This window comes from Haliotis rubra, unplaced genomic scaffold (assembly GCF_003918875.1).
Source record: "Haliotis rubra isolate DU_JTF1 unplaced genomic scaffold, ASM391887v1 Scf82, whole genome shotgun sequence".
NCBI lineage: Eukaryota > Metazoa > Mollusca > Gastropoda > Lepetellida > Haliotidae > Haliotis > Haliotis rubra.
This window is the reverse complement of record NW_025767546.1, coordinates 338,655-351,140: the sequence shown is the minus strand read 5'-3', so window position 1 is coordinate 351,140 and position 12,486 is coordinate 338,655. Positions and strand designations below refer to the sequence as shown.

The window sequence follows — 12,486 nt, the reverse complement described above, 5'->3', positions numbered from 1 at the left end:
GTGTGCTGCCGCACTACAGGTGTGTTCTGTGTGTTGCCGCACTACAGGCGTGTGTGTGCCGCACTACAGGCGTGTTCTGTGTGTTGCCGCACTACAGGTGTGTTCTGTGTGTGTGTGTGCCGCACTACAGGTGTGTTCTGTGTGCTGCCGCACTGCAGGCGTGTTCTGTGTGTTGCCGCACTACAGGTGTGTTCTCTGTGTTGCCGCACTACAGGTGTGTTCTGTGTGTTGCCGCACTACAGGTGTGTTCTGTGTGCTGCCGCACTACAGGCGTGTTCTGTGTGTTGCGCACTACAGGCGTGTTCTGTGTGTTGGCGCACTACAGGTGTGTTCTGTGTGTTGCCGCACTACAGGTGTGTTCTGTGTGTTGCCGCGCTACAGATGTGTTCTGTGTGTTGCCGCACTACAGGTGTGTTCTGTGTGTTGGCGCACTACAGGTGTGTGTTCTGTGTGTTGCCGCACTACAGGTGTGTTCTGTGTTGCCGCACTACAGGTGTGTTCTGTGTGTTGCGCACTACAGGTGTGTTCTGTGTGCTGCCGCACCGCAGGCGTGTTCTGTGTGTTGCCGCACTACAGGCGTGTTCTGTGTGTTGGCGCACTACAGGCGTGTTCCTGTGTGTTGCCGCACTACAGGTGTGTTCTGTGTGTTGCCGCACTACAGGTGTGTTCTGTGTGTTGCCGCACTACAGGTGTGTTCTGTGTGTTGCCGCACTACAGGTGTTATCTGTGTGTTGGCGCACTACAGGTGTGTTCTGTGTGTTGCCGCACTACAGGTGTGTTCTGTGTGTTGCCGCACTACAGGTGTGTTCTGTGTTTGCGCACTACAGGTGTGTTCTGTGTGTTGCCGCGCACTACAGGTGTGTTCCCCGTGTTGCCGCACTACAGGTGTGTTCTGTGTGTTGCCGCACTACAGGTGTGTTCTGTGTGTTGCCGCACTACAGGTGTGTTCTGTGTGTTGCCGCACTACAGGTGTGTTCTGTGTGTTGCCGCGCTACAGGTGTGTTCTGTGTGTTGCCGCACTACAGGTGTGTTCTGTGTGTTGCCGCACTACAGGTGTGTTCTGTGTGTTGGCGCACTACAGGTGTGTTCTGTGTGTTGCCGCACTACAGGTGTGTTCTGTGTGTTGCCGCACTACAGGTGTGTTCTGTGTGTTGCCGCACTACAGGTGTGTTCTGTGTGTTGCCGCACTACAGGTGTGTTCTGTGTGTTGCCGCACTACAGGCGTGTTCTGTGTGTTGCCGCACTACAGGTGTGTTCTGTGTGTTGCCGCACTACAGGTGTGTTCTGTGTGTTGCCGCACTACAGGTGTGTTCTGTGTGTTGCCGCACTACAGGTGTGTTCTGTGTGTTGCCGCACTACAGGTGTGTTCTGTGTGTTGGCGCACTACAGGTGTGTTCTGTGTGTTGCCGCACTACAGGTGTGTTCTGTGTGTTGCCGCACTACAGGTGTGTTCTGTGTGTTGCCGCACTACAGGTGTGTTCTGTGTGTTGCCGCACTACAGGTGTGTTCTGTGTGTTGCCGCACTACAGGTGTGTTCTGTGTTGGCGCACTACAGGTGTGTTCTGTGTGTTGCCGCACTACAGGCGTGTTCTGTGTGTTGCCGCACTACAGGTGTGTTCTGTGTTGCCGCACTACAGGTGTGTTCTGTGTGTTGCCGCACTACAGGTGTGTTCTGTGTGTGCCGCACTACAGGTGTGTTCTGTGTGTTGCCGCACTACAGGTGTGTTCTGTGTGTTGTGCACTACAGGTGTGTTCTGTGTGTTGCCGCACTACAGGTGTGTTCTGTGTGTTGCCGCACTACAGGTGTGTTCTGTGTGTTGGCGCACTACAGGTGTGTTCTGTGTGTTGCCGCACTACAGGTGTGTTCTGTGTGTTGCCGCACTACAGGTGTGTTCTGTGTGTTGGCGCACTACAGGTGTGTTCTGTGTGTTGCCGCACTGTGTGTTCTGTGTGTTGCCGCACTACATGTGTTCTGTGTGTTGCCGCACTACAGGGGTGTTCTGTGTGTTGCCGCACTACAGGTGTGTTCTGTGTGTTGCCGCACTACAGGTGTGTTCTGTGTGTTGGCGCACTACAGGTGTGTTCTGTGTGTTGCCGCACTACAGGTGTGTTCTGTGTGTTGGCGCACTACAGGTGTGTTCTGTGTGTTGGCGCACTACAGGTGTTATCTGTGTTGCCGCACTACAGGTGTGTTCTGTGTGTTGCCGCACTACAGGTGTGTTCTGTGTGTTGGCGCACTACAGGTGTGTTCTGTGTGTTGCCGCACTACAGGTGTGTTCTGTGTGTTGGCGCACTACAGGTGTGTTCTGTGTGTTGCCGCACTACAGGTGTGTTCTGTGTGTTGCCGCACTACAGGTGTGTTCTGTGTTTGCCGCACTACAGGTGTGTTCTGTGTTTGCCGCACTACAGGGGTGTTCTGTGTGTTGCTGCACTACAGGGGTGTTCTGTGTGTTGCCGCACTACAGGTGTGTGCTGTGTGTTGGCGCACTACAGGTGTGTTGTATGATTCGGGTAAACCTTCAGATACACGTGTCTTGGTGTTTAGTGTTGTTATTTTGACGATTGTTTAGATATTGGACTGAATTATTGTGGAAGTGAATCAAGGGTGTCACTCGAGAGACAAACTGTTTAATGCCTGGCATTGCACTATTTCGTTTACTACAATATTCAAAGTATGCGTGGCTCTAGATAGTGAATAGGAATCACAATAGAAATCCAAGAATTTCAATTATGAGCGGGCTTGAGATTTGGCGCATTTCTATATCCAACTGTAAGGTCATACATTTTGCGTCACAAACAGCAGTATGACGTCATACTGAAGGGATACGGTTTTGAACTTTTCAGGGGTGTCTATATATTCAAACGAGTTGGCTATGCCACACACTTTCCATGCATGTAGTATATGTGAGTAAAACATAATGTCATTGATTAATATCAACGGTTCAGTATATACGGCACCAAGCGGCGTGTAGAGGTATTTCCTGAATTGATATAGACAACACTCGAAACATTCAACTCATCTAATGACACTTCACTCAGTAAGAAGTACAATAACACACAAGAATGGAGATACACAATAGGTTCAGCAAAGTGTTTACGATGTTTCTCTTGCACAATGTGGATGTTTGTTTACAGCGTTTGCTGCTGATCGGAATGTTCCGCCCTTTCCAACAGCCACATATTTCATTTTCCTGCTACTTTGTGACGGCAACGATACTGGGGGATTTTATTAGCGCTTCACACAGGTATCACACAGGCCGGGGTGCTGTCACAGTGGTCAGGTCCTCGGACAGTTGCCCCCGCAACCGTTCTATCGTTGTAGGCTAATGTATTGTAATGTGGGTGTTATTTCATATAGTTTATACCATATATGTAGGGAAACTTTGAAGGTAAGATTCAATCACAGGCGATTTAAACGTCCTATGTCACCGAGTTGGCACTTGGGCACATTGTTGCAGAGCGTCAGCCCTCGGCTGTGTGTGCACTACCTGTCTGTAGGGTGGTTCTGAGAGGTGACATGCTGACAGGAGCAGCCTGACTAGTATCCCTGTGATAGCTGGGGCTCAGTTCGATATAACCATTACCAGGATCGTCCAGTCGGACCAGGAGACTCTCTAGACCCTTGAAGCGCTTGTCTAGAACTGTCCTTCGCTTAGCCCACATCTGACCACTGTTCTGTTCCCCACTTGTACTCATGGTGTGCATGATGCGTGTGACTCCACCATCGTTGCCCTTGAATGTCACTCGTCCACTCCTTCTGACCGCTATGTCAGGGAGCTTCACATCCTCGTCTCGGTACATGTATTCTCCAGCACTGCTGTGGACAAACTTAGGGTGTCTGGGTGAGCTACTGTCTCTTCCAGGGTTATCTTCCCCTGCTAATAGGATCGGTAACAGATACTCAAGAACACCAGGTGTCGTTGTCTTGTGGTCCTGCGCATGCTGCTGCTTCATCAAACGTCTGATGAGAAATGACTTCCGGTGCAGATCGAGCAGACGGCTTGTTTTCTGTTGCTCAGTCTTGATGTGAGACAGCTTGACGTCCAGCATCTGTTGCTGAGTGACGTTGTCGTACAGCAGGACACGGGACACGCTGGACTTGGGCAGCACGCTCATGGTCTTCTTGCCGTAGTTTGGGACGATCCTTGGTGGTCGGTGCATGTAGTTGAGGTCCATTCTGCGCAACTTCCCCGCCGCCTCTTCCTCGACCCGCGACTCCGTCATCTCGACGGCTGCACTGTCTGAAACATGATGAGGTGAACAACAATGATGAAGTCAGGATATTTGTGTGCTGGTGGAGAACCAACGTGATTAGAATGGTCTTGAAAAGTCTTGATTCATCAGTATCTGTAAAGACATTGACAGGAGTACAAGAGCAGTTACGGATGTTAGACAGACAGATGAACTAAAGAGACAGACTGATGACCATGATGTCAAGGGAGGGTGGCATGTATTGGTCTACAGTTGTCGGTAGACATTCAGTGGTTGAGTGACACAGCCATCGGTAGATAATGGACTGTGAGTAGACATGGAGTGGTTGGTTGACAGTAGGTTATTGGAAGATAACAATGATGGTAAACCTGCCTTGACAATAGTAGACAGACAATATGTAGCAATGATACAGGCAGACAGTATGGAAAAGTCACAATGTGAGACTACTGCATAGCATAAATATTGCAGACAATATGATGCGATAACACGAGTAGTCGGAGAGCGTGTGGCAGTGATACCAGTAGACAGTGTGTGACTGATACTGGTAGACAGTGTGTGACTGATACTGGTAGACAGTGTGTGACTGATACTGGTAGACAGTGTGTGACTGATACTGGTAAAAAGTGTGTGACTGATACTGGTAGACAATGTGTGACTAATTCACTGATACTGGTAAACAGTGACACATTGATGCCGGTAGACAGATTTACATTAACACTTAACAGTGACACAGAAACAGAATCTATATGAATTTCATTTCAACAATAATTCTCACTGCAGACTTGTCCGTTAACAGGTGTAGTAAAGTTGACAGGGCGTTTCTATAGCGTTAATCCTAACACCGACACTGTCTTAGCTCTGGTATCCACTAGTGTTTGTACAAGGAATTAACAAATACATGATATTTGCTGTACGCTCTATGCTAAATGTGTCAACCTTCCTCGGCTTGAGTTTAATTGGTAATATACGCTCGATCAATGAACAAACAATCTGAGAAAGTGTATCCCAAAATAACATACGGTGCACACAATCAGTCGTAAACGTGCATATACTAGTATTTAAAGCGTTTGCTACGTATACATGTACTTCAATCGTTACAATAAACCTGAAATTACTTACCTCACAAAACACTGCGATTTGTGTTTTGTTGAAGGTTTTTTTCATCAAAATGAAGGTGTCTTTGCTATAATTTATGGACGTTTTTAGCAAATAACTAAAGAATGTCTATATACATAAACAGTCCTTTCTCCTGTGGACCGTGCCAGCTCTAATCCACCGTGTACACTTTAGCCGGCGTGAGGAGGACCTCACTTATGTGGTCACAATATGTCTGTGGTGAGTCTATCAATTCCTCATATTTCTATTACTCCAGCTACCCTACAGAGAGATTAACCATAAACTGTATCTGTTGAATGAATGGTAATCTCGGTGCGCTTACTGTCAGCTAACGGGGGCAAAACGTAAATCTGAATACATGGACAACACACACAATAAATCTGAACACATGGACAACAGACAGAATAAATCTAAATGTCTGAAGAGATGTCAAAAGTAACCTACATCCATGTATTAAAACACAGGAACGGGTCACAGTGCAAGGACAAAATACAGGCACAGAATCTACGGACAGATCTAAATACAGGGACAAAATTCACGGACAGATCTAAATACAGGGACACAACTCAAGGAAGGATCTAAATACAGGGAAAGAATCCATGGACAGATCTATATACGGGCTCAAAATTCGTCGACGGATCTAAATACAAGGACAGAATCCATGGAAGGATCTAAATACAGGGAAAGAATCCAAGGAAGGATCTAAATACAGGAAAGAATCCAAGGAAGGATCTAAATACAGGGACAGAATCCAAGGAAGGATCTAAATACAGGGAAAGAATCCATGGACAGATCTATATACGGGTTCAAAATTCGTCGACGGATCTAAATACAAGGACAGAATCCATGGAAGGATCTAAATACAGGGAAAGAATCCATGGAAGGATCTAAATACAGGGAAGAATCCATGGATAGATCTAAATACAGGGACACAACTCAAGGAAGGATCTAAATACAGGGAAAGAATCCATGGACAGATCTATATACGGGTTCAAAATTCGTCGACGGATCTAAATACAAGGACAGAATCCATGGAAGGATCTAAATACAGGAAAAGAATCCATGGACAGATCTATATACGGGGACAAAATTCGTCGACGGATCTAAATACAAGGACAGAATCCATGGAAGGATCTAAATACAGGGAAAGAATCCATGGACAGATCTATATACGGGGACAAAATTCGTCGACGGATCTAAATACAAAGATCTATATACGAGGACAGAATCCATGGAAGGATCTAAATACAGGGAAAGAATCCATGGACAGATCTATATACGGGGACAAAATTCGTCGACGGATCTAAATACAAGGACAGAATCCAAGGAAGGATCTAAATACAAGGACAGAATCCATGGACAGATCTATATACGATCCAATCTAAATACAAGGACAGAATCCAAGGAAGGATCCAAATACAAGGACAGAATCCATGGAAGGATCTAACTACAGGGAAAGAATCCATGGATAGGTCTAAATACGGGGATATCATCCATGGAAGGATCTAAACAGAGGGGCAGAATCCATGGACGGATCTCAATACAGGGACAAAATCCATAGACAGATCTAAATATGGGGACTATGTCCATGGGCAGATCTAAATATGGCGACTATATTCATGGACAAATATAGATACAGGGATACGATCCATCAACTGATCTAAATGCTGTGACAAGTTCACAGGGACGGATACAAATATAAGGGCAAAATGAATAAAAGTAAATATGAACAAAACATATCTGAAAAAGTAGTGTGAAGACATCTTTCTAAGTAAAATGGGGTGTGGGGTGGGGGGCAAAATTGGTGAAGTGATTTTTCTGGAATGTGGGAACAAATGTGTAAGTCATTTCTTGAAGCAAGAGTAACTTTCCGATTGTTGTTTTCACACACACACACACACACACACACAGAGAGAGGGGGGACTGGTGGATAATATACTGTCTACAGACAGTCCGAGTCATCATGGGAACAGTTGACGTGCATAGTCGACCATACTGTTTTAACATGCATCAGATCAGCGATAGCCCATGCCGTGACATCTGCTTTACTGGATGTACACAGTTATGGTGTGTAGATAAATATATCAAGAAGGTGAGTCGGATTCGGGATGTTCCAAATCCACAGAGAGGAAAAGAGAAGAGATTAGTGCAGCCTGATAGTAATACATAGTAAGTATGGAACATGTGCAGCGTCCAACTGTTGTGTGGCGGCCCATACGTCACACACTCGCCTAATTACCCCAACACAAGCAAACTCCTCGCATCAATGAACTGACAGTGAAATGAGCAGATTCCCGATCTACCTACCTGTTTGATTGTCTTCCACCGAGCGCCCGCCAGCATTGTCTTCACTCCTCATACCTGTCATGTCTGTGTTCCCACAAACTCGGGGAAACACACACCTTGTAATACAACTCGGCCCTGAGTGACGGCTGGGGACAGCGTGAAAGAACTACTTAATCCATTTCATCTCACCTTATGACGCTCCTCGATAACATTGTCAGTGATTGAGTTGGACTTGACAACGCGGGGTAGCTTACTCTCTCCAGGATCTAACCTACATATCAACCTATTATATCAAGATCTTCAACAAGCGGAGTGGGTATCAGAGAGAGATCTTCCCTGAAATAGATAGTATATGAGTATATGAGTGCAATTGATACATCGATATGTCTGTAGACGGTAGTATTTGTTGTTAACTGAACAGCAGTATCGGTAGACGAGTAGGTCCATGCTCTTAGTTAAACTTTATAGATATAGTTGAACCGTGGGATTGTAAAACAGTCTGCTGTATCAGTAGACGAGAACTATAGCCAAACTAAGGGACTAGAAAATAGTCTAACATGTGTTATATTTGGTATCACACTTACAGATTCTAGTACTTTTGGCGAGTTGAGGCCCATCCGGGATTCGAACCCACATTCATAGAGTCAGGCACCTAATCGCCATCAGCGATCTCCAGACGATATAACTAAACCATGGGAGTACGTCATAGTCTATAGTAGCAGTACACGAGAGGATATAACTAAACCATGGGAAAACGTCATAGTCTATAGTAGCAGTACACGAGAGGATATAACTAAACCATGGTATAACGTGATAGTCTATATTAGCAGTACACGAGAGGATATAACTAAACCATGGTATAACGTGATAGTCTATAGTAGCAGTACACGAGAGCATATAACTAAACCATGAGAGTACGTTATAGTCTATAGTAGCAGTACACGAGAGGATATAACTAAACCATGGGAAAACGTGATAGTCTATATTAGCAGTACACGAGAGGATATAACTAAACCATGGTATAACGTGATAGTCTATAGTAGCAGTACACGAGAGGATATAACTAAACCATGAGAGTACGTCATAGTCTATAGTAGCAGTACACGAGAGGATATAACTAAACGATGACGGTACGTCATAGTCTATATTAGCAGTACACGAGAGGATATAACTAAACCATGGGAAAACGTGATAGTCTATAGTAGCAGTACATAACTAGAGCCATGGTATAACGATAGTCTATAGTATATAACTAAACCATGAGAGTACGTTATAGTCTATAGTAGCAGTACACGAGAGGATATAACTAAACCATGGGAAAACGTGATAGTCTATATTAGCAGTACACGAGAGGATATAACTAAACCATGGTATAACGTGATAGTCTATAGTCTATATATCTAAACCATGTACGTCACGAGACACGAGGCATATAACTAAACCATGGTATAACGTGATAGTCTATAGTAGCAGTACACGAGAGGATATAACTAAACCATGAGAGTACGTCATAGTCTATAGTAGCAGTACACGAGAGGATATAACTAAACGATGAGAGTACGTCATAGTCTATAGTAGCAGTACACGAGAGGATATAACTAAACCATGGTATAACGTGATAGTCTATAGTAGCAGTAGCACGAGAGGATATAACTAAACCATGGTATAACGTGAGTACACGAGAGGATATAACTAAACCATGGGAAAACGTCATAGTCTATAGTAGCAACGTGAGAGTAGTCTATAGTAGCAGTACACGAGAGGATATAACTAAACCATGGGAAAACGTGATAGTCTATAGTAGCAGTACACGAGAGGATATAACTAAACGATGACAGTACGTTATAGTCTATAGTAGCAGTACACGAGAGGATATAACTAAACCATGAGAGTACGTCATAGTCTATAGTAGCAGTACACGAGAGGATATAACTAAACCATGGTATAACGTGATAGTCTATAGTAGCAGTACACGAGAGGATATAACTAAACCATGAGAGTACGTGATAGTCTATAGTAGCAGTACACGAGAGGATATAACTAAACCATGAGAGTACGTCATAGTCTATAGTAGCAGTACACGAGAGGATATAACTAAACCATGGTATAACGTGATAGTCTATAGTAGTCTATAACTAGCAGTACATAGTCGAGGGAGAAGATATAACTAAACCATGGTATAACGTGAGTACGTGATAGTCTATAGTAGCAGTACACGAGAGGATATAACTAAACCATGAGAGTACGTCATAGTCTATAGTAGCAGTACACGAGAGGATATAACTAAACCATGGTATAACGTGATAGTCTATAGTAGCAGTACACGAGAGGATATAACTAAACCATGAGAGTACGTCATAGTCTATAGTAGCAGTACACGAGAGGATATAACTAAACCATGAGAGTACGTCATAGTCTATAGTAGCAGTACACGAGAGGATATAACTAAACCATGGGATAACGTCATAGTCTATAGTAGCAGTACACGAGAGGATATAACTAAACCATGAGAGTACGTCATAGTCTATAGTAGCAGTACACGAGAGGATATAACTAAACCATGAGAGTACGTCATAGTCTATAGTAGCAGTACACGAGAGGATATAACTAAACCATGAGAGTACGTCATAGTCTATAGTAGCAGTACACGAGAGGATATAACTAAACCATGAGAGTACGTCATAGTCTATAGTAGCAGTATAGACGAGGGGATATAACTAAACCATGAGAGTACGTCATAGTCTATAGTAGCAGTACACGAGAGGATATAACTAAACCATGAGAGTACGTCATAGTCTATAGTAGCAGTACACGAGAGGATATAACTAAACCATGAGAGTACGTCATAGTCTATAGTAGCAGTACACGAGGGGATATATCTAAACCATGGTAGTACGTGATAGTCTATATTAGCAGTACACGAGAGGATATATCTAAACCATGGTATAACGTGATAGTCTATAGTAGCAGTACACGAGAGGATATAACTAAACCATGAGAATACGTGATAGTCTATATTAGCAGTACACGAGAGGATATAACTAAACCATGGTATAACGTGATAGTCTATAGTAGCAGTACACGAGAGGATATATCTAAACCATGGGAAAACGTGATAGTCTATAGTAGCAGTACACGAGAGGATATAACTAAACCATGAGAGTACGTGATAGTCTATAGTACACGAGGGGATATAACTAGTAGCATAACGTGACACTATAGTAGCAGTACACGAGCTATATCTAAACCATGGTATAACGTGATAGTCTATAGTAGCAGTACACGAGAGGATATAACTAAACCATGGGAAAACGTGATAGTCTATAGTAGCAGTACACGAGAGGATATAACTAAACCATGAGAATACGTGATAGTCTATAGTAGCAGTACACGAGGGGATATAACTAAACCATGGTATAACGTGATAGTCTATATTAGCAGTACACGAGAGGATATATCTAAACCATGGGAAAACGTGATAGTCTATAGTAGCAGTACACGAGAGGATATAACTAAACCATGAGAATACGTGATAGTCTATAGTAGCAGTACACGAGAGGATATAAGTAAACCATGGTATAACGTGATAGTCTATAGTAGCAGTATCACTATTGATACAAACATGGTGTTACCTTTACAGACACTACGTACACCTCCAGAGCGGGTTCTGTATCCCTATAGATACAAACAGTGTGCTACCTTTACAAGACACTACGTACACACCCAGAATGTGTTCTGTATCCCTATAGATACAAACAGTGTGCTACCTTTACAAGACACTACGTACACCTCCAGAATGTGTTCTGTATCCCTATAGATATAAACATGGTGTTACCTTTACAAGACACTCCGTACACCTCCAGAATGTGTTCTGTATCCCTATAGATATAAACATGGTGCTACCTTTACAAGACACTCCGTACACCTCCAGAATGTGTTCTGTATCCCTATAGATATAAACAGTGTGCTACCTTTACAAGACACTACGTACACCTCCAGAATGTGTTCTGTATCCCTATAGATACAAACAGTGTGCTACCTTTACAAGACACTACGTACACCTCAAGAATGTGTTCTGTATCCCTATAGATACAAACAGTGTGCTACCTTTACAAGACACTCCGTACACCTCAGAATGTGTTCTGTATCCCTATAGATATAAACAGTGTGCTACCTTTACAAGACACTCCGTACACCTCCAGAATGTGTTCTGTATCCCTATAGATATAAACATGGTGCTACCTTTACAAGACACTCCGTACACCTCCAGAATGTGTTCTGTATCCCTATAGATATAAACAGTGTGCTACCTTTACAAGACACTCCGTACACCTCCAGAATGTGTTCTGTATCCCTATAGATATAAACATGGTGCTACCTTTACAAGACACTCCGTACACCTCCAGAATGTGTTCTGTATCCATATAGATATAAACATGGTGCGACCTTTACAAGACACTCCGTACACCTCCAGAATGTGTTCTGTATCCCTATAGATATAAACATGGTGTTACCTTTACAAGACACTACGTACACCTCAGAATGTGTTCTGTATCCCTATAGATATAAACAGTGTGCTACCTTTACAAGACATTCCGTACACCTCCGAAATGTGTTCTGTATTCCTATAGATATAAACATGGTGTTACCTTTACAAGACACTCCGTACACCTCCAGAATGTGTTCTGTATTCCTATAGATATAAACATGGTGTTACCTTTACAAGACACTCCGTACACCTCCAGAATGTGTTCTGTATCCCTATAGATATAAACAGTGTGCTACCTTTACAAGACACTCCGTACACCTCCAGAATGTGTTCTGTATCCCTATAGATATAAACATGGTGTTACCTTTACAAGACATTCCGTA

The 12,486-nt window shown here is 43.7% G+C and overlaps 1 protein-coding gene across 1 annotated transcript; it reads right to left on the bottom strand.

Moving 5' to 3' along the window:
- Positions 1–3,016: 3,016 nt before the first annotated feature.
- LOC124262086 lies at positions 3,017–7,760 on the bottom strand. The gene is made up of 2 exons (XM_046696519.1): positions 7,636–7,760; positions 3,017–4,241 (listed from the first exon to the last, which is right to left on the bottom strand). Exons 1-2 carry the CDS (start codon positions 7,694–7,696, stop codon positions 3,463–3,465), a joined length of 840 nt encoding a protein of 279 aa, XP_046552475.1. The 5' UTR covers positions 7,697–7,760; the 3' UTR covers positions 3,017–3,462.
- Positions 7,761–12,486: the final 4,726 nt, after the last annotated feature.

Excerpts from the sequence above, each read along its gene's own strand:
- LOC124262086 (XM_046696519.1), bottom strand. The coding sequence starts at position 7,696 with ATGACAGGTATGAGGAGTGAAGACAATGCTGGCGGGCGCTCGGTGGAA. Across the intron at positions 4,242-7,635 it reads GGTGGAAGACAATCAAACAG|ACAGTGCAGCCGTCGAGATG; the intron begins GTAGGTAGATCG and ends ATCATGTTTCAG.